The following is a 26,141-nucleotide window of genomic DNA, read 5'->3' on the forward strand; positions in this document are numbered from 1 at the left end:
ACGCCCTGTTTCTGTTTTCCACATCAAGAGACTCAATAAATGAAGAGATTGTTTTTATAGTAGAATCTAGAAATACCGATAGCGTTGGTGCTGCATGAAAGAGGATAGCTGGCGATAAGTTACTTTCTCTATTTTCTATATTTTACCACCTTATTGCATTGCTACATAGTCTAGCTCTGTTATCTTTCTTTCTTTCTTTTTCTTTCTTTCTTTCTTTTTCTTTCTTTCTTTCTTTCTTTCTTTCTCTCTCTCTCTCTCTTTCTCTCTTTTCCCCTTCTTTCCTTCCCTCCCTCCCTCCCTCCTTTCTCTCTTTCTTCTTACTTTCATTCCCTCCCTCCCTCTCCCTTCTCCCTCCTTCCCTCCTTCCCTTCTTTTCTTCTATCCTTCCTTCCTTTCCTTTCTCCCTCCCTCCTGTCTTTCATCCTTCCTTCCTTTTCTCCCTCCCTCCCTCCCTCCCTCCCCCTTCCTTTCTTCGCTTTCTCCCTCCCTCCTTTCATCCTTCCTTCCTTTTCTCCCTCCCTCCCTCCCCCCTTCCTTTCTTCGCTTCCTCCCTCCCTTCCTCCCTCCCTTCCTTCCCTTTCTCCCTCCCTTCCTGTCTTTCATCCTTCCTTCCTTCTCTCCCTACTTCCCTCCCTCCTTGCTTCCCTCCCTCCCTTCCTTTCTTCCTTCTTTTTCCTATTTGGCCCTCTCCAGCTTCAGGATTCATGAGTGAAGATGAATACTTGGAGATCACGAGCATCACCCGGGAACAATCGGGGGAATATGAGTGCAGTGCCTCCAACGATGTTGCAACTCCTGTTGTGCGGAGAGTAAAAGTCACCGTAAACTGTGCGTAATATTGAATTTTTTTTTACCCTGCAGCTCAGAGGAAGGAGGATTCACTCCTTTTGGGGGGTGAATATTCTGTTTAATCTTAACAAAGACATTCAGATGCTTTACCTTAAATCTAGCCATTACTCAATCTAATCAAGAATGTTAGCTGGATATTTTAAGAGATTTAATCTAGGACCTTATTCATGAAAATGACGGGGTCCACCACTGAGCTAGTATGCCTTCTTAGTAGCTATTATGCCTCCTCACAGTTTGGGCAACTGCTAAGAGAGAGTAAACAATTATATTACAAACTGAAGTATGTATTCTTTTGTCCTTGGTAACTTTTATTTTCATTCAAAAAGTTAAAATACAAACTCCCCAAAAATGAAAATAAAATTTACAAAAACACAACAAAATTAGACAAAAATATTTTTAAAATGTGGATTAAAAGGACAAAAAACAAAAACATACATATATTTGAATAGTAGCAAATATATTGAAACAATGATAACCTCCTCCCCACCCAAGAAAGGATACCTGCCCTAAAATTCATGCTTCACAAACTGAAGCAAGTATTCTAGGACAGATATGCTTTCTCAAACTGGACAGTCCACATTGTGTTGGGATCACAATTCCCAAGGTGTCTTGTTTACTGAATTGATAGTCTTCCTTTGCACACAGCTTTTCCATTCATGCAGGCAAACCTACATTCATTTAGAGGTTAACTTAACCCTTATGACCTTATATATTTGCTATGGCATTGACTTATGGGTCCTTATACACATTACCATCCTCAGGATGCACATTCTCTTGTACCCGTAGCAAAAGTATGTGAAAACAAATGATGTGCTGTCACTCTGAAGGCTACAGATGTTTGTGGCCAAAATGTATTAATTGTTCCCTGCCTGGGAGAGTGCGGATTGTATATATTGTTGAATATATCACCACAACTGGAAGTTCTTTCTTTCAGATGGGCTATAAAGCAATTTTATCAGGTTCTGGGCATTACTTTCATACCCCAGATATTTTCTAAGAGGACCTTGCAAATGAAACACAAATGGCTTGTGGTGAGGTGCCCAAGAAGGAAGGAAAGTTTTTGAAGCAATAGCAGTGTTAAAATAATAATAATAATAATAATAATAATAATAATAATAATAATAATAATAATAATAATAATAATAATAATAATAATAATAATAATAATCCATTCCCTAGTTACTTCTTCTTCTTCCTTTTGTGCCATATCCATTATCGGACGTTGGTGATCATGTTGGTGATCCTGTTTTTATCAGCAGCTGCACGAAAAAGTGCTGCTGAGTTTTGTCCAAACCAGTCCCTTAGATTTTGAAGCCACGATGTTCTTCTTCTGCCTTAACTTGTTCCTTTCTCTGCAGACCCACCATATATCTCAGACACTAAGAACACTGGTGTGCCAGTGGGTCAAAAAGGCATCCTTCAGTGTGAGGCCTCTGCAGTTCCATCAGCAGAATTCCAGTGGTATAAAGATGACAAACGGTACATGAGTTGCTCAAGGGTGGCGTGGTGGGACGGGTCGTCACAGTTGCTAAAACAGAAACTACCTACTCCTTTAAAATCTTGTAATTCTGCTACCATGCAAACAGAGGAATATGGAGGAAAAAGGCAGTATGTGTGTTTGAATGCATGTATGTGTGTACGTGCACACGAACTGGTGTCCATCCTAAAGAATCACAAACGGTGCGGTGGCTCAAACCCACTCGGTTTGTCAGCTGGGAAGCCAGCAGCCCAGGTTCAAGACCTGAGTGCTACGTGATGGGGTGAGCTCCCGTCCTCACTTCAGCTCCTGCCAACCCAGCAGTTCGAAAGCATGTCAATGTGAGTAGATAAATAAGTACCACCTTGATAGGAAGGTAGCAGTGCTCTGTGATGTCATGCTGGCCACATGATCACAGAAATGTCTTCGAACAGCACTGGCTCAATGGCCGTGAAACGCAGTTGAGCACCTTCCCCTATAGTCAGCAGTGACCAGCGGAGTAAAATCCGCAGGGATTCCTTTGCCTTTTTTAATATATAGAATCACACAATTGGAAATGGCTGTTTAGCCCATCGAGTCTAACCCTGGCTTATTTGAGGGAGACTGACAGATTCCTGTTAGCTTTTGCACGAAGCCATCCGACAGACAGGAGCTAGTCACCTCCTTCAGTAAATCTCCTTCTCCTAACACATCCAATCTTTTGCGTTCTCCACTTACTGCTATTTTCATTCATCACTGATCAACCTGGTCTTGCTCCTTTCTGCCTTCTCTATTCCCTTTTTGTTCTCCTTGCTAGCAAAATTTAAATTGTAAGTGGTTTGGACTTGAGATTTTTTTTTTTAACCAATTATAAGTTGTTCTGTAAAGAAGATTGATGGCGCTGGCATTTGAAAGCGATTCTATCAAATGGGAGGTGCTCTGTAGCACTTTGCACATATCTTTGGCACAAAAACATGATTTTTTCTGTAAATGGTCTGCAAATATTTTGAATCACAGCTCTCGTTGTCAGGATTCATGCCAGAGATTCTCTGACACAATTCTTCCAGGATTCAGACATAGAGACTATTTATCACAGGTCCCAAGGCATGAAAAGGCAGGATAAGATCACTGTTATAGTTCTTACAGTGGATTCCTGTAGCTCTCACAGCAGATGCTCAGAAATTGGGTCCTTCTCCCCTCTTAATGATCACAAGGAGACAAGACTACAGAGATCCATCAAAAAACAACTATAAAGATATTGTCCATCTGATGAAGATATTATTTTAAGTTATCAGTCATGTGGCAATCTCCAATTATGGGATCATTTCATCAATTATCCTAGTAGCAGACTACTAGGAGTTGTTCTAAAGCAAGCTAGGGCAGTGTAAGATAAAACAAGGGAACATAGAAAGAAACCAGATAAGTGAAAATAAACAAAACAAAAGCAACACATAAGCAATAGCAATAGCAGTTAGACTTCTATACTGCTTCACTGTGCTTTACAGCCCTCTCTAAGCAGTTTACAGAGTCAGCATATTGCCCCCAACAATCTAGGTCCTCATTTTACTGAACTCGGAAGGATGGAAGGCTGAGTCAACCTTGAGCCAGTGAGGATTGAACTGCTGTCAGCTGGCAGTCAGCAGAAGTAGCCTGCAATACTGCATTCTAACCATTGTGCCACCTCAGCTCACATAAGAATATCAGCAAAATTATCTACTGAAGGAAATGGGATGAAGGAACTTGGATGGTGAAAAAGGGATAGAACAGAAGACCTTCGTAACTGTGAAGTAAATATAGTTGTCTAGTGGTATTTTGCTCCTTTCATCTCCAGATCTTTTTTGGGAGGTGATCTCTTATACATTCCAGCTTGAACTGATACATGCTGGGTGGCCATCTTGTAGAAGGTTGAATGTTAAATGGGGATGGAACAAATTAGAGTCCGGTGGCACCTCACAGAAAGGGACTTAGAACTAGATGTTAGTTGGATGTCTGTTTCCCCTACTAACACTGACTGGAACCTACGTAGAGGAAGGAGGAGAACCATTGGGCCTCCTGCTCCCAACCCCTAAATTGATCCAGAAAGATACTATGATCTCTAAGGGTACTGAGGAAGATCAGAATGGATGCATGTATTCCCACCATCTCAGGAGATCAACAAGTGTTATCAATACCATTACCATAACTAGGTTTAAACCTTGGTGAAAAAGATCGGAAATGTTCTCCTGAACTAGTTGACTGATGCCCAGGCTACAAAGTGGCAGGGATTTTTTTCTTTCTTTCAATGAACTCATCTCCTGGAATGAGACTAGACCCCTGGCTAAACCAGTTGCAATATATATTTTAAGCGAAAGCTCTTCATAAAGGGATTGTGTGAACATGGAAAATTACATCAGCTTTGTCCCCAAGCGAGGAGGCTCGGATCTAGTTACAGCGCTCAAATACATTAAATTATAGGTAGCAATACAATTTACAAACAACCGCAGCAGTCTTTTATAACTATTTTATCTCCACGGGCGAACTTGTGACCGTTCTTTCTTTCGTGTACAGCTCAGCGATTGGAATCCGTGCATTAATAAAAGAGAATCTCTATTGCTCAGGTTTGAACCACGGAGTCCTTGGTGCTTGCCGAGCTTGGCTGTGCATTGAAGATCTTACTTGGTCAGGCAGCAAAATGTTTGAGCTCAGAGAGCACCAAGGACTTCGCAATTCCCACATCGGCAGGACTGGGTTTCTGCATTTGGCTCTATAATGTGGAATTGCCTTTGAGATTATTATTGATTGACTTAAACTATTTGTACAGAATGAACCTGCTCAGTTATGCACCAGCTGCTTTTTCACACATCTTTTGCATCTGTTTTTAAAATATCTGCCCTGATGATCTGGAGTGCTGAAAAGAACAGTTCAGATACTCGTGTTATTATAACATCAAGGCTAGATGACCTTGATAATAATCATCTCCATTTGATGTCCCTATTGTCCATGCATGATTTCAGGATTACCCACATAGATGGGTCTTCTTTTCAATGATCTGTTTTCTTCAGAATGACCTGTCCCTTCCCATTACAGGATCAGGACCCAGCTTTGGGATACTTTTGATAATACCATGCAGAAAAATATTCCCTTCATATTTTTCTATCAAGTCCCATTCAGTTTCACAAGAGAACTGAAGTCTGATGGATGAGTAGAGAATGGTGGCTTTGCAGATATTTATGGAGAATGAATGAATCTCTCTCTCTCTCTCTCTCTCTCTCTCTCTCTCTCTCTCTCTCTCTCTCTCTCTCTCTNTGTGTGTGTGTGTGTGTGTGTGTGTGTGTGTGTGAATGTCCTGGCTTTTCTTTTTATAGACTTGTTCCTCCCAAAGTCTACAGCTTATGTGGCTTCCCACACTTCAAACAAATGTGGAAAAAAAAGTCATAAAGTTGCAATACTTTCTATGGAGCTTTTAGGATTAGGAAGTATGGTTACTTTGAAAGCTTTTAGAGAAGTGGAAAGCTGTAATGCTAGCCTTTGCCACCTCCAACAAATTCAAAGGTAATACTAAGGAAAATCGGAAAGAAATCTGAAACTATGCTGAGGAAAAAGTAGGAAGCCAGGGAGAAAAGGAAACTTAGAAATTGCAAGGGAGACTCTGCACTGGTTTCAGCCATTGATTGAAACCTTAGGTTCTTCTATCAGCTTTCCCCAGCAACTAATCACACTCATTATTGGGTTAATAATAATTGGTATTATTATTTCATTATTCTATTACTACTCTCTTATACTCTTGTTACAAGCTATTTGAGTTTTTTCTCAAATGAGAAATTATATACAATTGAAGGAGAAGAAGAGGCTTAGCTGGAAGGAGGGGTTAAATGTGCTATCAATTTAGAGTCACTGTGTTGCCACAAGAGACCCAGGTCCAGACAATTCCATTCACCCTTATCTGGTACCAGTTTAAGCTTTGACCATTAGTCAACTAGATTCTTGTATTAGAAGTAGCAATAATAAACTCTTTTGTGCTTTGAACTCAACAAATGCTCTTGGTTATTTGGGCCTGACAACTGTGTTAATAAATGAAATATGTGTGTCTGTATCTTTGGGGTTTTGCTTGTATGTGTGTGCCTGACATTGTAACTCCTGTGTTTCAGGCTCCTTGAAGGACAGAAAGGGCTGAAAGTGGAAAATAAGGCCTTCTTCTCCCGTCTTACTTTCTTCAATGTGTCTGAGCAAGACTATGGAAATTATACTTGTGTTGCCTACAACCAACTAGGAAACACTAATGCTAGCATTATTCTCTATGGTAAGTAACAAATAAGTTGATGGATTCAGCTGGCACCGGGATTCATAGAACTGTAGAATAATGTTGGAAGAGGCCCCTTAGGTCATTCCCTCTTTGTGATAGGAATCCAAATTAAAACATACATGACAGATGGGTCTCTAGTTGAATATACCCACGGAAGGAAAGTTCAACATCATTCTGTGTAATTGGCTCAATCATCAAATTATAAGTGAAGGGAAGAATAGGTAAATCAAAGAAGGACCAATTTATATGGAATGCTATATAAAATCAGAACAGATCAAGACACAAATCCATGTAATAAATTATGAGATTGGTCAACACTTAATAACTTCCCTCTTATCATCTTACGCTTAACCTGGCGAGGATAACTATATATTTACTTCATTATTTCTGCAGTTTACACTCTGACATAAGATCTCAGTGGCTTTGTCAATGTAGGGCTTGTAGTAAAGACAATTCTGAAATACCAAATGTCTCCTCCAGCATAGAGAGTGTAGGAACAAAGCAGCCTCTTGATGGGACAAAATCAGTTTGTAGACCACTCCTTCCTTTAGACATTTTTGCAATATCACAGATATTATAGATAATGACTTCACCATCCCATTTTTTTCAAACCATCATATACTCCATCGTCTTTCTCACTGATTTTAGAACTTTTATTATGGTTGTGCAGATATCTCCCAAGAAGTAATCATTAGATTGTTATATTATATTGATATCTTATCAGTGTGTTTGTAGCAGTTGAACAGTGTCTTCGTTCAAGTCTTTTCTTTCATCCCAAAATAGCCTGCAGGGATTTTATTATGGGGATAAAATTAGGAGGCACGCTGGCTGAGCAGCTTTGAACTCTCCTAAGAAAAGGCAAGATGTAAATGCAACAAAAGAACCATTTTTTTCTTCTGCATCATTTCTGAACATCCGGCCTAAAAAAAGAATCTCTCAATTCGCCTTGATTTTTTTTCCCTCTGAAAGTAGCACACAAGGATGTTCTCCAGTTTCAACGTGAAAGTTGTAGGACTAATTTTAGTAAAAAAAATCAATTTTGATTACTGGAATTATTGTTCCTTTCCATTCAATGAAAAAGAAGAGTATGACGAAAGAAATCTGATTCCATGGGCTACTACACATATAAAATAGCTGAAAAAAATAACCCGAACCTATGGACCATCTGCAATCAAGCCAATGTCGGAAACTGTTGCTTGCCAATCTGACCCCATGAACGAGAAGGAAGCTACTTCATAGATATCATCTAAAACAGGGGTGTCCAACCTTGGGAACTTTAAGAGCTGTAAAGCTGTAGACTTCAACTCCCAGAATTCCCTAGCCAGCAATTCTGGAAGTTGAAGTCCACATGTCTTAAAGTTGCTAAGGTTGGGCATTCTTAATCTAAAGGCTCAGAGTTTTTTTTTCTTTTTTAACTGTTCTCTGTTCTGGATTTAGCTGGTCTTTTCAACTTATACCAAAACCCTTCCTCCCCTAGTCTCTCTCTGTAAAGTACCAAGCTGTGTGCTTAAAAAAGGATCTTGTAGCTTTAGATCATGGGTGAAATGTTTCTGTTAATGATAACGTCAACAAATCTATTTAAGGACATAGGACATTGTGGTGTTTTCCCCCCACCTCCCACCCCAACCTTTCTCTCCTGGAAAGATTATTCCCATAATGTGAATTCTTCACCTTTTTGAAAGTTCTACTCTGGACATCTCATTTCTACCAGGTATTTCCAACCTCAGTTCTAGAATTAGGTCTTGCAAAATTCCTTTCTTCCAGGCTTAGAAAACCAAGCAGAGATACTAACAGCAAGGAATATCAAATCTTGATGTCTTCTCAAAAATAAAAGCAAAAATCTCACCAAGCCTTTCCTGGTATTGCCACGCTGAAGCACCATCTGTTAAGTGAGGCGTTTGAGAATAAACAACCGAAGCATCTCCACAATTCCAGGCGGGCTTCCAAGTTGTGCTTTCTATTACTTCAATATATAATAAAAAAATTGACTATAGCAAAAGAAGGTGGGGAAGAACTTTGAAGTCTTACCTAGAAACCATTTTCCCCACATGCCGGAGCTCTGATTAAAGTGATGGATCCATCTGACACCACTCACAGCCAGAGACAGCTCTAATTGCTTGTCTTATTTGTTATGTTTCTTCGTGTTAGAGAACGAGCATGGCTGTTCACTGTTCATGCCCACTAGAAGCTGGGGTGAGCAAATCCTCCAGAGCCTTGTTTCTTTTGGCTTTCACGTGATCTCAAGCCAGACTTCTTGTCCAGAATTCTGAGGTTTTCTATCTACTGACTATTCCAAGATGGGCTTTTATATAAAGCTTGAGGTTCACCACAAGGAGCATAAATGGTCCAAAAGCTTTGTCCATAAAGATGACAATATTGTTCTTGGCAAATGAGATTCACAAGAACAAGGAAGAGATAGGGTACAAGATGGGACCAAAAGAGCTGTGGTGGTGGTGGTGATGATGATGATCATGATGATGATCATCATGATCTCCGTTCAAACATGTCTGGCTCTTGGCGATTCTGTGCGCTGAGCCTCTCCACATCTTCTGATCTTGCACGACTTCTGTCAGTTTTTCTATGTTCTGGCTGGTGGTCAGCTCTGATGATATCCAGCCACTGTGTTCTTGGGTTTCCTTTTATCACTAACTCTTCCAAGCGTAACCCCAGACATTTCACTAGAAGGCAAAATCACAAAAGAGCTGTAATGTCTCTCTACTCTGATCAAGGAAGATGTAGTCACTTATCTAACACAATCAACATTCCTATTAAGAATGTGACAAAAATAGTTTAAAAACCTTCTTGATCATCAACATGATGCAAGATTTACCCATGTCTTACATCCCTGTCTATGTATCTTTATAGCAGCTGGTATGAACATGGAAAACTACTCTTTATTGAACTACCCAAGAATAATCAGATTGACCACCCTTTCCAATTATTGTATCTTAGCACTTATTCTACCAGCGCATTGTACTATACATTTCTTCTTGCATTCAAAATTCCAGTCAAAATTCCTTCTGAATGCCTACATTAGATTTTCTTGGAGTGTCCTTCAGGACTATTACCTGTGTTTTGACCAAATGTGGTTATTAATCAGGACCAAACTGAAAGATATCAATAGAGGAGGGAATAAATTTCTCATAAGATAATAGTTTTAATATCTTAGCAAAAAGAAACTGACTGTGAATGGAGTTGGGACAGGGAAGTTTGTTCAACCTTGTCACTTTGGATGTTTGGATGCTTAGTGTCTTCCTTACTCATATCTTTCCTTCATGGGAGGAAGTATAGTTAGAAAGAGGCTACCTTTAAAAAAGAAATAAGATTTATTAGCTTTTTCTCGGATGCTACCATTTCCTACATAAGTAAAGGTAGTGGGAGAACTAAGTGTGCTAAATCTCACATTATTTAAATAATAATGGGTGGAAAGATATTTTCACCAGCATTGTTAATATTATTGTGGCCAACATTGGATGGAAAATCAGTATAGAAGCACAGGAATTATATAGTCTATCATCCCTCTCCTCTGCCTCTGCTCATTCTTCTCTCCCTTCCTTGTTCATTTATCTCAGCCCATTTCAATTTTAAAAAAGAGAAAATTAAACCTACAAGGCAACTATAGCAAAGCACATGTAATGCTACCACAGGCCAGCTGAAATTAGGCAACTGAATGAAAGTCATAAAGTTGGCTTTGGGAAGTTACTAATAGAAGGAAACTGATGGTCAAAGGGAATCAGTGCAATTGCTTCCAGTTGGTGATGAATAAGATGCAATATTAAATATTTTTGGTTGGTCTTAAACAATGCAAGCAGGCAGAAGGAGAGGAAGCAATTGGAAATATCTGCAGTGGCGTGAAACCATGCAAACAATGGGATAGTGTACCCATCTGTACATTAGGAGCTAAAATGATGTATAATGCTGATTAGTTAACTCCTGATGACTTCTATCCCATCCCATCATCATAGAGTTGTACCATACAGCCTTGCAAAAATTGTGGGACCAAATATACTTCCAGGATGAGTGGCATTAGTTATCTAATGTTATTCCTAGTTAGAAAGTGCCAATTCTTAGTTCATCAATCAATATCAGTTTCAATTTAGACTTCCCCGGTTTAAAAATCAGTGTTAGATTTTTCCTTCTTAGAGCAGAGATAATGTTTGTAATGGCCTTTTCATCAATCTTTCCACTGCTTTGGGAAAAGAAGGTCACCACTCAAATGCAGATGGAGAAGACCTTGTAGAGAGAAGTTAGAGCAAGCATAGACCCTTCCTGTTGCATCTGCGATTCATGCAGTAAGGAATAGGTGGAGTCCAGGGATCATCCCATAGACCCCACAAATAACCACACTAATGGCAACAGGCAATGAGAGGGTTGGACAAAACTTTGCACCAGCATTTGGATCAGGATAGACAGACTTGGACTCTGGTTTACAGATGATCCCATTATTCATTTTAATGAATGAATATATAGTATCTGTTTCTGGAGCACGTTCCAAACTAAAATAGTCATCATTATGTAACTATGATGGTCCATTTTTTAAAAAATCTATTATATAAAAGTCGAGTGTTTTGGACTGATTCTGTAAAATATCAGGGACATACAGTAAAAGACATTCTGAAGCTTGGAGCAGTAATTGTATCAGTTGAAGAGATATATGTTAACTGAATGCTCTACAGAGAAAATATACATTATTGTCTAAAGAGAGTGGGCAGCTATACTATGGGCTTTGAGCAATTGTGGATCAGCCCATGACTGTAGGGAAGATGATCTCCTGAGAACATGTTTTCAAATGTAGGAGAGTCTGTAATACGTGTTCTCATGGCCAGCTAAAACTTATCCAGTGATCCCAAAGAGATGAGAAGAATTCATACGGATTATCAACTAAGCCACAATAAGGAACGTTTATGTAAAATGCGAAGCCTTAAGCCATGATTTAGAACCATAGTAGGTCAGTCTTAGTTTGATGGGTAACTGAAGGACAACACTTTTCAAGAGAATGCTTTATGATGCTTCAGCTATGTGTTTTTTTCTGAAGTTGGCATCCCGGATAGTGTACTTGTTTTATTGCCTGTTTCTGGATCCTGTCTCTACATGCTTCTGCTTTTATCTGCTTTCCCATGGACCATCTTACAAACACACAATGTATCTTACCAATTCCTTTCCCGACTATATCAGTAGTGTAGAGAGCATTGTGACTCTCTTTCTTACGGTTGTTTAAATTACCCCCAATTAACTTTATCTATAATAAAGGAACTATGATCAATTTGTGAACTGAAAAGAGTTCTATCCTGGTCTAGCACAGTGGACAAAATTTGGTCCCCTGTCCACAGTCTGACAGTTAAAGTCATACCACCGTGCCTTTTATATTGTCCTGGTTTAATCTTGGTGTAGAAATTATTCTTCCTCTCTTTACCAGTTTTGTGCAACACCTGTTAACTACATGTAACATAAATATTTGCTGAAATGGAATAGAGTCTTGTATCCCTTATTCATTTTTATTGACCAAGCAGTTGTAGTCCTACGCAATGAATAATGCATTGCTTGAGAAGTAATATAATTTAGGTTGGAATTATAAAAGAAGCTAAGCAGAATTGATCTGTGAAAAAGAGGGGGATCATGTTGTGAGCTAGAGATGAAAGGGAGCTTCCCCCCCCCCAAGATGTGTCTACCTTCAGCTCCCAACATTACCAGGTCCCCTGGGAGTTACAGCTCAAAAACATCTGGAGGGACGAGACTTCCTCACAGTCAAGCCAAGCAGACCTAAACTGAAATCCTATCTTAGTCATGAACTTAATACCGTAGGTGATTTTACTGAAGTCATTTGAGCCAATCTTACAGAAACATATTATGGATTATTGAGATAACGAAGAGGCAATCAAAACGCAAAGCAATCAAGGCAATTGCCATGAATACAAAAGTGTAGAAATAGTTTTGTTGTTTTGCCACCCATCTTAGACCTAGCAATGTGATCCTCTTGTTCTTTAGCAAGGGACTCACAACAAGAGAGATCCAGCAGAGCCTAACTTGCAGAGAGCCCAGTAATGAAAGACAAGATGCATCAAAATCGGGTTCTGACGCTAGAGTTTGGAATGAGACATTACATCAGAACACTCTTTGGGGTGTTTGGGTGGTAAGGAGTCAAAATGTGCATTAGATTATTAAGTAGAGCTTCCGTTTTATCTTGATGCCTTCAGTGTACGGGGATTCTTCAGTTAACATGTGAAGATTCTTCAGAAGTCCAGCTAGATTCTTCAGTTAATCATCTTTCTTAATTATGTTGTGGCTGTTACTTCTTTTCCTCCTTCAAGAGAATCCTCAGCTAAATATCAGGTGTGTGATGATGGTGGTTATGACGATGGTGTTGGTGGATTCTGGTTCTTATTTTGAAATTTAATTATCTTTAGGCTTTCGCTTCTACCATAGACTTCTTTCCTAGCAACCAAGTTATTGTTGCAAAGAGGATGGGAAATGGCAGGCTGCCTCTTGTTTGAAACTCCTTGCTTTCTAGTGCCACTTCTCACATTGAGGAGGAAATAAGGAACAGTGAGGAGGCATGCTCAGGAGACAATAAATGAAGATAACAATGGCCTCCAGAAATTTTAAATAATGAATCCTCTATTAAGCTTTTCGTTTCTTGGAAGGAGAAGGGGCAAAGAACTATTTTTTATCTTTGGAGATGCTTCCAGTTGATGGTTTTCTTCTCAAGTTAGCTTCTTCTCACTGGGTTGACAGCTCATCAGATCTATAGTCTGTGGTCATCTTCAAAATAGCCAACAAACTTGAAGAATAACAGCAAGAAATCCAAGAACATTTTATGTGTGGTCCTAGAGGTTAGAATTAGAGCAATTTTTTTTTGCAAGGCTGGCATTTTGAATTACATTTCATGGAGTCATCTTCTATTCCTACTTTCTATGCTTCATTGTCCAACAGCACTTGGCATATTTTTTTTTACTTTCCCATCCATTTCAGAGTCTGTCTTCTCTCCTTCTCTCCACATCCTCCTCCTTCATTTCATTTCTTCCTTATACAGCCTATTTTGTGGAGTGCTAATTATGAAGCAATATATTTATTTTCCTTTTTTATCTTTATTTTTTTCTCTTCTATTGTTTCCTTGCCTGGTTTAGAAATAAGTGAGCCCACAAGCTCAACCTTGTTCCAAGGTCAGTATTGTCTTGCTGTATGTCACATCTGCTCGGCCTCCCTTTATTGCAATTCCCCTTCCCCCACCTTTGATACACATTGCCTGTTCCCCTGTTCGATTTGCATGGAGGACTGTACTACTTCCTGCTCGGGGGGGGGGGTGTCAAGAGAGCATACAGTGTGGGATTGGTCTCCTTGTCTTCCATCGTGTCATGTCTGGTCAGCAGTTGAGAGCTACGATATCCAGTTTTTTAGATCTCCTTGTAAAGAATGGATGAAAAATCCCTTTCAAGGATCTAAGGTCATCAAGACTCTGACCCTTTCTCTCTTCCCTCTCCCACCCACCAAATAAAAATAATTCTGGGAATTGTCCCATTACCCAGATGGACTAAAACTAACATAAAGTCCATTAATTAATTACCACTATCAATTAATCAACGGAACAGCTCTCCTCTCAAGAGTTGTCGTTGTTCCATCACTAGAGGTTTTGAAGAAAAGACTGGACAACCATTTGTCCAGGAAGGTATGAGGATGCCTACCTTGGGCAAGCGGTTGGACTAGAAGATCTCCAAGGTCTCTTCCAGCCCTATGACCTTATCATTTAAAGAGACTACTTCATTGATATACTTTTCAAGGTTGTCTCAAAAGTTTTTTTTCCCCTCAAAAGGCAACTGGACTGTTTTGTTTTGCTTCTTATCCAAGAAATTTCATCAGTTGTAACTGTGTCTTGGATGAGAAGCAAAATGCCTTCTTCTTTCTCAAATTAAAAACAAACAAACAGCCCATCTGCCTTTTGAAAAAGCACCTTTGAGGCAACTATGCTCTGAATGACTGAGAATCTCCATAGACACATTTCAGGGTTCTTCTGAGAGAGCCACAGGTTGAAACCTCTGATAAAACCAGGTGAGATTTGCAGAGTAGACACATCTAAGAATTATGCTGGTTGGAAGAATTTAACATTTCCAACTTCTTATTCTTTCTGTTCTTAGAGAACGTCCTTGCTCAAGGTGGAGATTGACGTGTGTGTGTTGGGGAAAGACTTCGGACCTATTAGCTGGATTTGATTTTCTGGTTCCCCTTAAAGGAGCATGTGGAGGCCAGCATGCACACACCTAGACTTATTCTACTTGTAATGAATGTGTGTGAAGCTCTGTACCATTTCGAGTATGCTGTAAATATTCGTTGAGGTATTCCTGTGCCATCTGGGGTGCTGAAGAGATCAGCTGCTCCCTCATCTGTGTCCTAGTAACAGAAACAAAACAATGCCTTGGAAATAAATATTGAAAATGGAAAGAAATAGACAACACAGTTGTTGGCCTGATGAATAGAGGATGGGATTCAGTAGAAGGAGATGTGGGACTGGCTGGAAGGGGTCTCAAGTTGTACTACATAGACATAGATGATAGACAGAGACAGTCGGAGACAGACATGACCTCTGGCAGAAAATCATGGCTCAGATCTAGATGTTTAAAATGGTTAACTTTAAAGAAAAACAGAACAGAACATTTACAGCTCAGGGATGAACTGTGGGGTCCCTGATGCCCTCTGAGTCTGGTGGTTTTCTTGTAGATATTTCATTATCCAGCTAGGTAACATCATCAGTGAATCACTTTAGAACAGGGGTAGGCAACCTTGGCTCTTTTATGACTCGTGGACTTCAACTCCCAGAATTCCTGAACCAGCTTGGCTGGCTCAGGAATTCTGGGAGTTGAAGTCCACGAGTCATAAAAGAGCCAGGTTGCCTACCTCTGCTTTAGAAGAACTCTTCCAAGCTCTTAGAAGAACCGAAGATGCTACCTAGTTGGATAATGAAACATCTGCAAGAAAACAACAACAACAACAAAAAGTTAAATAGCAGAAATGCAGGTAATATGAGTCATCTTAGCCAGATCCTCATCCTATTTCTCTTCTTCTTCAGACCACCGTTAGATCCCATCCTTGATTGTCAGAAAACAAATGTGGTTTGTCTATCAGTCTGCATCCCTTAGCCCCTTTGCAGAAACAAATATTGATTAGGCAGCTGCCTCATTCTGAAAGAAAAGAAAAAAAAAGAGCTGATTTATTAACTCATTTTTCTTTCTTTCTTTCTTTCTGTTTCTTTTTTTTCCCCTCCCTTCTGCATGGCTTCCTTATGTGTCTCCTCATGCTCCTTACATTCTGCCATGTAAGTATCCCTGGCATCTATTCCAGATATTATGATTTGGATGGGAAATGAGTGTTCAAAGGCTTAAAGCAGGGGTCCTCAAACTTGGCCACTTTAAGACTTGTGGACTTCAACTCCCAAAATTCCCCAGCCAGCCATGGCTGGCTGGGGGATTCTGGGAGTTGAAGTCCACAAGTCTTAAAGTAGCCATGTTTGAGGATCCCTGGCTTAAAGGGAAGAGGGTGGTCAGAAAAGACTTGAGAAAGAGAAGCGACGGGACGAAAACGTTTTGCTGGACCATCCAAAGGAGGCATATTTTTTTGGGAATCAATTCATGCAAGGGTGGAGGGACCAAAATCCATTACAATTTTAGGTTTGGTCTTAGGTCTTAAATTTCCTTTTGCATAGGCTTTTTTATCCTTATTCTTACACACTTCCCTTCTAGTTTAATGTGAAGGTACCACTTACCTAACATGTCCAAGCCACATCAGGTGTTTCTCAACCCCAAAATTTCTGTTGTTAAGGGATATATTTGTTAAGTGAGCTTTGCCTCATTTTACGACCATTCTTGCCAGAGTCGTTAAGGGAATCACTGAGGTTGATAATTAGTCACCCGATCGTTAAGTGAATCCTGTTTCCCCCATTGACTTTGCTCGCAAAAGAAGGTTGCAAAAGGGGATCACGTGACCCTGGGACACTGCAGCAGTCATAAATATGAATTGGTTGCCCAAGCCTTTGAATTTTGATCACCTGATCAAAATTCGCAGGAGGTTGGACTAGAAGACCTCAAAGGTCCCTTCCAACTCTATTATTATAATTATTGATCTTATTATTGTTGTTGTTGTTAATTGTTATTGCTATTATTATTATTGATCATGAGGATGCCGCAAAAGGTTGTATCTGTGAAAAATGGTCGTAAGGCAAATTTTCTGTGCTGTTGTAACTTTGAATGGTCACTAAATGAATTGTTGTAAGTCAAGGAGTACATGCAATTGTCCAGTTCATTCCCATCACTCCAGAAGATTAGATAGCCACCAAAAAAATGCATCCTGCCCAAAAGACAGAATGCCCCCCATCCACTTTTAACTGCTTTAAAAGGATAATAGGAGAAACAAACTGATTCTATTTACATGGTCGAAAGTCCCTCCTCTCCATATGTAAATATATTTTCAACAGCCATTCAACTCTATCTTAAAATGTGTCTTCCTGTTCAGATTTTAATATGGTCCTGCATGAAATATGAAGAACATAGGCAGAGGGTCACATATTTTTTTAATCCCCAATTTTGAGCTGTTTTCCCTGTGTTCTGAAATGTTTGTTGAGAAGCGTGTTGTTGAGTATAAGTTACGAATGTAAGTTTGTGTAGAGACTTAATCAGCAGGGAGATCTGTCCTAACCCCCATTAGAAAGCTCTAAATGTTGATAGTCCCAATGAACTTCAACATTATTTTGTGTTTTTAAACAATGGCTGGATATTGCCTTTATTGGGTTACCGTTGTATTATTGCATTTTTCTTAATAAAATATGCATCAGCTTGTGTTCCCTGGTGGATAGAAAAGCAATTTCTAAATACATCTAAATCATAATAGAGTGAAGGATGCAAACTGTGTATGCTTGGTTTCTGTGATTGGTTCTATAAATCTGCAAGCTAAACCACAGTGCAAGTAGAATCAAATATGGAACATGAGGGACCCTGGAGAATTATTTTGATCCCCAGGTAGGGCCCCAGAGTAAGTACATTCCCCAGAGCCCAATGCCCAGAAACTGATAGGTTAAATGCCTGAAACTCATTCTGATTTAACTTGGAATGTCTTTCCTTCCACCATTCATTCATCACATTTAATAATCAGAATTCTCTTGGAAGAGAAGTGTTTTTAAAGCTTTTCAAATATCATAACCCTAATCACACAATAAAAAGATCCCTTGCAGAATCCTCACTGGTGTGATCCATTTTGTCCATCTGAGCGGGATTGGTCTTTTGCTATTTCCTGTCAGAGCATGCACAGTCTTGTTGCATTGAGGTAACCCAGGAGTAAACACAGTCGACGGTGGTTTGTATTAAATGGTGGTTTATATTACCCTATCTACAAATATACACTAGAAACAAGACTGTCATTCAGCAAACTCCAATGTATAGCAGTTACAGCAGGAAACGGACGAGAGAGAAAGACTCCAGCAAGGCCTTCCCTTTTATACTCAAGCTCTTAAAGGGATACAAACCCCTGCTGAGTCATTCCTAACACTGCATCATTCATCTCACATTATACAAGCTGGTTAGCTTCTAAATCATTACCTTGATCCTACAACTGGTTTCAGCGCAAAGTCCTCTCGGTTGATTTTTAACAGAAGTGATGGGGAAAAAAATATGTGCAAGATTGAGAGACATTTTACATATTTTTAAGTTAATCCATGAGACTTGATGGAGGACATCAGAGATAACTGTTGTTAATGGAAGCTACCAGTAAGAGGCCAGGTTTTTACATCTGTTAATTCAAATTTTCTCACAGAGCTAAACTTTGTACTTCTTTGCCTTGCAAATTTCAACCCTCTCATTCTCCCCCATGTTTATTCCTGGCAGGAAATACTTATTTAACTGCCAGTGTGGATGAAACCCAATATATAAAATGTTTTTTTTTCTTTTTTGTCACCTCCAGCGATTGGGTGTGAAACATGGAAATATCTTAAGTGTAATGCAGTAGCTATCAGCAATCTTTTTTCCAGAGTTAATGGTGCATGCCCAGTACACATGGAAACTTGATAGTAATATGGCAAAGCTGTCTTTTTAGGAAAACGTTCCATTGTCATTCTCACCGAAATCATTTCTTTTTAAAAATGCTTCTCTGGAACAAATACTGTAAATAGCATTTTAAGGCAAGTTAGTTGCAGGCTGCTGTAAGGTGTTTTGGAATTCTGTTCATATTATTTCAAGATTTAATCTAGAAGATAACCCCAAGAACCAAAGCCCAAACCAAAAGCAAAAACTGCAGCAATGAGGCAGTTGTCTGAATAGGAAACAAACCCAGAAACTATGTTGACTTGTGCAAGACACGATGCATCCTACAAGAAATCCTACAAGAAATAATTGGTGTCTTCCTCTTAATGCAAATCTGGCCTATGACTTCCAATTGTACAACAGTCACTTAATTTACTTATGGTTGCAAAACCTAGTTTGGTTTTCATGACAGTATCAGATCCAGAGTCTCATCTTTCTGGGACCTTCCTTGCCAAATAAGATCTTCTTATCTCCTGCTTTTTTGGATTCCCTCGTTTCACAGTCTCCCTTTGAGGTTCCACCAATTCTGGTTGAAACAGAGCTTTTCCTATTCCATTTGGAGATCTTTCAGATTTCCAGCCCTGAATCATTTAAATGAAGGTGTTGCCATTCAAGACAACAACACCACCAACAACAACAGTTTGCCTGATTGCTGTCTCACAATACTCATCAAATCACCTTATTAGCAAACATAGAATTGCACCAAGCTCTTAACATCTCAAAGGGATAATTAGGCTAAGGATAATGTAATCATCAGTGCCAAAGCCCATCCGTGACAAGGATTAAGTAGAGTTATTTGGGAGGCTTTTCTGATAGATCTGCACTCCTATATACAATTTCTCTTGTTGGTTCAGCTTTATGCAGGCATATTTGTTTTAGATTATTCTAATTGGGATTCCTTCTCCCAGAAGTTGGTGAGAATGACTTGCGGTGGCTCAGTGGTTAAGATGCTGGGCTTATCAGCTGGAAAGCAGACAGCCCAGGTTCGAGATCTGAGCACCGCAAGATGGGGTGAGCTCCTGCTCTTGTCCCAGCTCCCGCTAACCTAGCATTTTCAAAGCATGCAAATGTGAGTAGATAAATAGATACCACTTCGGTGGAACGGTAACAGTGCTCCGTGTTGTCATCCTGGCCACCTGACCACCAAAATATCTTCAGACAGCGCTGACTCAATGGCCTTGAAGCGGAGATGAGCATCTGGCCCCTCAAATCTGCAACTGACTAGCAAAGTAAAATCCTCAGGAACTCCATTTTTTTTTTTCTTAAATTCAGAAAAAGGGTCAAAATAGGCATGTCTCAGAGAAGGTCAGAAGTCAGAAAGAGCTTTCCTTTAGCCTTCTTGATAACTTGTTCTTTAATTTTGTAGAAGAGAGAACATCAGTAGAGACACGCTGGAAAGGTTAGTGGCAACCTCATGCAACTTTCCCAAGTCCTGGCCTTGAATCCCCTATGTTCAGTGGTGGGATTCAAATATGTGAACAACCAGTTCTCTTGTGTGGAGGCCGCTTCCGGAAGTCCATTCTGGGCAACAAAAAAAATTAGCTATCGATTCTGCCAAAGTGGTGCGAACCGGCTGAATCCCACCACTGGCTATGTTGCTGTTCCTCCTGCATTTTCCTTCAATTTAGCTGTAATGTCGAGGGGGGGCGTCCCATAATTGGTAATCAAGCCATGAGCCCTCTTCAGCTTTCTTGCCGAATCAACTGCCTAATTGCTAAAGGAGTCAGTCCCCTGTCCTGCTTTTGAAGCATCAGCTTCGGTTAGCAAGATGGCCTTTGTAGCCAGCCTTCTGCACAACACAAATAATATGGCTAATTCTCATTTCTTTCAGCCTAACATGCAGGTACTCCTTGGCTTACAACCATTCGCTTAGCAATGGTTTTAAAGATACAACAGCACTAAAAAAAGTGGTTTATATTTAACTCCTCTTATTCATGAAGGTTGCAAATGGTCATGTGATCACCATTTGTGGTCTTCCCCACCGACTTCCAACAATATCAGTGGGGGAAGTTGGATCCGCTTAATGCTACAATTCACTTAATAACTGCAGTGATCCACTCCCATGGCCAAAAAACCATCATAAAATCAAACATGACTCATTTAACAACCCACCTTGATGGGCCATGGAAACTTTGGTCCCAATTATGATCGTAGAGGACTTTACACAACTGTTGTTTCAGTTTGCTGTGGGCCCTTTTCACCCACGCTTTGCACTTCTTCCAAACCTCCTTTATCTCTGTCTATTAATGATGTGTTACATGAAGAAAAGCAGAAAACTTTTCTGATCTACAATTATTTCAAACGTAAAGTCTGGTGTTCAGTCTCCAGCAGCTACAACATCAAATCATGTTATTGGTTTGCTTTCTGAATGCGTGAAGGTCTTGGCCTTTGCAACATTGCACGTAGGACTATTCTGGCAATTTACATCATCTCCTGTTGTGCTATCCATTAGAATCGCTTTGAATAATTGGAAGAGCAGAGATAAATGCAAAACTCTTCACTCAGAAAGCTTGAATGCGCAAACGTAGAATGGGGGAATAGAAATCTTGTCAATAGCAATTGAGAAGAAGATTTTGGAACAGGAGTTGATTTAAAATGACCACGAAGCAGGAGAGTACCCTGGTTGCCCCCCCCAAAAAAGGGCAATGGCAAGTTTAGGTTTCATCCACTAGAGTAGGGTTTTAAAATCATAGTAATGCCACTTAAGCCCATGTTAATTAGATCCAGCCTCCAATATAACTTCCAGTTCTGAGCACTGCACCTTAAAGTGTAACATGTTCAAAGCATGTAACACATTTAAAGATCATCAAGACGTTTCATTACCCATACTAGGTAACATCATCAGTCTAGCACTGATGATATTACCTAGTTTGGGTAATGAAATGTCTGCAAGAAAACAACCAAGCTCAGAGAACACCAAGGACCCCACAGTCCTCCTCCTCCTCCTCCTCCTCCTCCTCCTCCTCCTCCTCCTCCTACTCCTACTACTACTACTACTACTACTACTACTACTCCCACCACTCCCTTCTAGCACTGATGATGTTACCTAGTTTGGGTAATGAAACGTCTGCAAGAACCAAGCTCAGAGAGCACCACGGATCCCTCAGAAAGGGAGATTCTGACAGGAAGATCAGTTACTCAAAGAGAATAGGCTTCTCTTCATTGCAGGTGTCCAATAGAGACTAGATAGCCATCTATCAGAGATTCTTACATTTGGATTCGAGTGCAGAGCAGAAAACTCTTATCACCAGAACGGTCATTCTGTTATTCTTATTTGACCAGGTGAACAACATCAACCAATGATAGGCTTCTAAGTTCAGGTAAAGTCTTAGTGAATGAGTGCTGCTGAGTTTCACTCTCAAAGAATGGAGGCCCATTCTTTTGCCTTTGTATGAAACTTGCTGCCATATGTCTAGTTTAACGAAGAGAAGGACGAGGGGTGACATCATAGCACTGTTCCAATATCTCAGGGGTTGCCACAAAGAAGAGGGAGTCAAGCTATTCTCCAAAGCACCAGAAGGCAGGACAAGAAGCAACGGATGGAAACTAAACCAAAGAGAGAAGCAACCTAGAACTAAGGAGAAACTTCCTGATAGTGAGAACAATTAATCAGAGGAACAACGTGCCTCCAGAAGTTGTGAATGCTCCAACACAAGAAGTTTTTAAGAAGAGACTGGACAACCTTTTGTCTGAAATGGTATAGGGTTTCCTGCCTGAGCAGGAGGTTGGATTAGAAGACCTCAAAGGTCCCTTCCAACTCTATTGTTGCTATTGTTATTATATTTGTCCTCCCACAAAACATTTGGCTTCAACTTTTAATAGAGTCAACATTTAATAGAGTCTGTTTTACAGAGTTGCACATGTGTTCCGCTTCAAAAGGGAAGTCCATCTTCCTAGCTTGGTCCATCCTGCACAATTTAGAGATGGGAAGAAATGAATGCCCACGTCTCTTTGGAAAATAAACAATTCAAATTAACTATATGCTCTTAACCAGAGAAGGAACTAAAGTAGAAATGGGGAAGATAAATTCCATTTTTTTTTCACCTCTTCAACAAGCTGGATTATTTATTTTGGAACTCATTCCGATAATTTTTTTTCGTACTGTTCATGGTGTTTGGATGTGCCTACACATCCGCAGTTATGTGGGCTTTTAAAAGATCCTTTAATAGGCCGTTCATTATGGGATAATCTTTTTTAAAGTATTTTTCCAAAGAAATCAAATTCAAAGCAAAAGAACATTTTATTTTACATTGTCCAACAATCCAGTTTAGCCTTACCTTAGCCAACCCTGGATTTTCTCTAAGAGTTTTGGAAAGCCTCCGAGGAAAAGGAATGTTACCAGGTGGCACAACCACCAGTAACAGTCCTAAGCCTGGCATCTTGGTGGACGTCTGAGCAGGGATTTCCAGGACAGGCCTTCTCACCTCATTTGTTTGTTTGTACTCCCATTCTCTAGGTCAAGGGTAGGCAACCTTGGCTCTTTTATGACTCGTGGACTTCAACTCCCAGAATTCCTGAGCCAGCCTGGCTCAGCTTGGAAACCTCCCCCTTTCCCCTCAGTATGGCTGGCTCAGGAATTCTGGGAGTTGAAGTCCACGAGTCATAAAAGAGCCAAGGTTGCCTACCCCTGGTCTAGGTGGATAATCAAGGCATAATAGAATTTCTCTTCTGCGATAACTGTAGGGCTTCATTATTGCCCACTTAATGAGTACAAAGGAATTAATATTGGATGGGTGCCATCACAAAAGGCCAGGAAAGGTTGCTTAGATATCTTTGTTCTCTCTGCTTCCACTGATGGCAATTTTGGAACTAGTTCCTTATTGTCTTCCTCACAGCGCTTGTTGCAACATTTCAAAGGATTCGGCTTAACTATCAAGATAGTTCCGAGCTTTAACAGAATAATTTCTGTTAAATCAGTCGATGTTATCAGTTTTGTGTGTATGTTTGTGTGTGTGTGTGTAAACAGCTTGGATGTGTAAGTTATAAAGTGGGATTTATTTGTCTCTAGGAAAAAAATAAGTTGCAAGGAGAATCTGATAGCTGAAATCTGTCATTTATTCTTCTAAAGTTTAAGCCCAACTACATTTCCTTATTACAAAAGTTCATGAATTCATTGGCAACTCCAGAAAAAAGTCATTTTTTTCCTGCTTTGGTGTCCTGCATTGTATGGACTTATTGTATTGTATTGTATTGTATTGTATTCCAAAGTTGCATGGTGTCCACTCTGAGAAACAGGTGTTACATTGGATAAACTTAAGATCTGCAAGTTGGGGACTATGAGTATTAATAAACCCATTCACACATTCTTAGCCCAGTCTTATTGTGGCAACCATTATATCCAGCATCTCAATATTCTAATTCTGGACCTTTGGGAAGCTTGATAGGTAGACCATCATGGACAAAATCTGTGTGAGCACTAGGAGTTGAAAATGACTTGATGGCATATAATCAATCCATCCGTCAATCAATCAATCAGTCAAAATTCTAAATGTGCCTTCTGGTAAGCATTGTTTAGAAATTCTGAGCACATTAGCTTGATCAGGCGACATTCTTCTCGTGTCCAGAAGTTCTAACCAAGAGCTGCTTCCAAATATAGTTCTCCAGTGAATATGTCCTTTTTTTAGCTCTGCTATTATCTCTTCCGCTCAGAAAGAAAAGTATAAAACCAATTTGACATCTAAAAGCTCCTTCCTCATAGTGGCATGTGAGGGAATATGGAAACAATGCATTTTCTAAAAGAATTCATTCCAAACGAGAACATTAGCTAATTTCTTTTAATTTTGTCTCTGCATCTTTGTTTCATTTTTTTTTTTACCATTCCTAAAATCCATCTGATTGGGATGGAGGCAACAGCAAAGAGCTCCAGTATCTATTCTTGGCCTGCTAGAAGAACACTTGAGGCTCACTGGCATTTTATTTTATTATCATTTCTGTTTTATTTTATTGTTTTACTTTTTTCTGACTAGGTTTATATGGTGACTGATCTCATATGCATATGACTCTGGGTGCTGTGTTGGCTCCCCTGGCATTCTTTTTATCTTTATATTTATTTTGGGATGGATGAATGGATAGACCATTGCTTTCTCTAGTTAAATGGTGCTTATGCTCAAATGAATTACATACCACTCCCCCCCCACAAAAAACCAACTAATTAGGCCACAAATTAAGGCTCTACAAAGACTTTGCTGCACAATGTTGGATTCTATTAAGATGTACCAACTTTTGTTGGAGGGCAGAAAATGATGGTGAGGTTTCTGTGGGCACAGCATGAATTAATATTAAATTAAGAGAAATATCATTTACTTGTTTATAAATATACATCAAATGTCTATAGCAGAGGTCCCCAATCTTTTGGGCACCAGGGACTGGTTCTGTGGAGAGAGGTTTTTCAGTGGAATGGAGGGTGTGTGGTTTTGTGTGCTGCCTCCATCTCGCACATGGGGCTTTGCTTGTTTGTGCGGACTGGTTGCAGGCATGCCATGGCCCAGTACTGGTCCACAGACTGGTCTATAGGATCCAATATGGTCAAGGTCCTTTCCTCATGAAAAATCACCCCTTAACATCTGATACCACCTTTCAACACAGATATTTAAAGATTAAGGCATTGATCTTAAAAACAACTGTTTGATAGGCTATGTACTTCTTAATGGCATTACATTATGTATACAATGGAAATTTAAATACAGGAGATATGAAACTAGCAAGCCAACTTTAGTTTTACATTAGGCCAGGAGGTCCATTTGGCGATTTGCTGGACAACAGGGATTAAAGACTCAATTCAGTCATGGTAGCAGTTGATTTTTTTGTTGTTGTTAACTTGGTAACTATATACTGTATGTCCTATTACCTCCACATCTTGGCTGCTTATGAACTGACACTATTCAATCTGTCTTCCTTCAGGCCCTGGAGCAGTGCATGATGGGAACAGTGGTGGCTCAAGAAGAGCTGGCTGTGTTTGGCTGCTTCCATTGCTTCTTTTACACCTCCTGCTCAAGTTTTGACCTTTTCGACAATGGTGATTCTAAGAGGAAGGAAGGGGGGGGAAAAGGAAGAATACTTTTACAAAGTCAGAAAATAATCATAATAGTCAAGAATATATTATCACAAAATCTCGACGAGAAAGAAAACAAGTCTGAAAAAAAAAAAAACAAGAAGAATCCACAATGATCTACTGAAGTTCCAACACAATGGAGCATTCTGTTTTCTTTCTATTTTTATTCCTTTTTTTCTGTCATGGACAAGTCTGCAGCTGTTGGTGACCAATCAGTGCATTTGGCTAAGGAGTGATCATTTTGCCCCTTTGGACTCAGTTGTTTCGTTGTTCTTCTTTAGAGATCCCAGTTTTCTGATCTGGAGGATTCCCAGATCCCCTGTTTGCCACCTCATATCTCATGGCTTTCTTCCACCCATTCTCGCCACTTCACGGATTCTGCTCTCCTCCATACGATTGCCGATCCTAACTGAGAAACAATCCACCACAACCACCTTTACAAAAGGA

The 26,141-nt window shown here is 39.8% G+C and overlaps 1 protein-coding gene across 1 annotated transcript in view; it reads left to right on the forward strand.

Annotated features, from left to right (window-relative positions):
• Positions 1-25,644, forward strand: part of LOC107291867 (protein CEPU-1-like) — a 131,037-nt gene extending 105,393 nt beyond the window's left edge. The window contains exons 6-11 of the mRNA XM_029285029.1: positions 694-828; positions 2,208-2,328; positions 6,433-6,584; positions 13,712-13,747; positions 20,010-20,042; positions 25,544-25,644. Coding sequence (XP_029140862.1) covers positions 694-828; positions 2,208-2,328; positions 6,433-6,584; positions 13,712-13,747; positions 20,010-20,042; positions 25,544-25,644 — 578 coding nt within the window. The remainder of the gene's footprint in view (positions 1-693; positions 829-2,207; positions 2,329-6,432; positions 6,585-13,711; positions 13,748-20,009; positions 20,043-25,543) is intronic.
• The last annotated feature ends 497 nt before the right edge of the window (positions 25,645-26,141 follow it).

Source organism: Protobothrops mucrosquamatus, unplaced genomic scaffold, assembly GCF_001527695.2.
Source record: "Protobothrops mucrosquamatus isolate PMUCROS unplaced genomic scaffold, P.Mucros_1.0 scaffold1207, whole genome shotgun sequence".
In the NCBI taxonomy this organism is placed as follows: Eukaryota; Metazoa; Chordata; class Lepidosauria; order Squamata; family Viperidae; genus Protobothrops; species Protobothrops mucrosquamatus.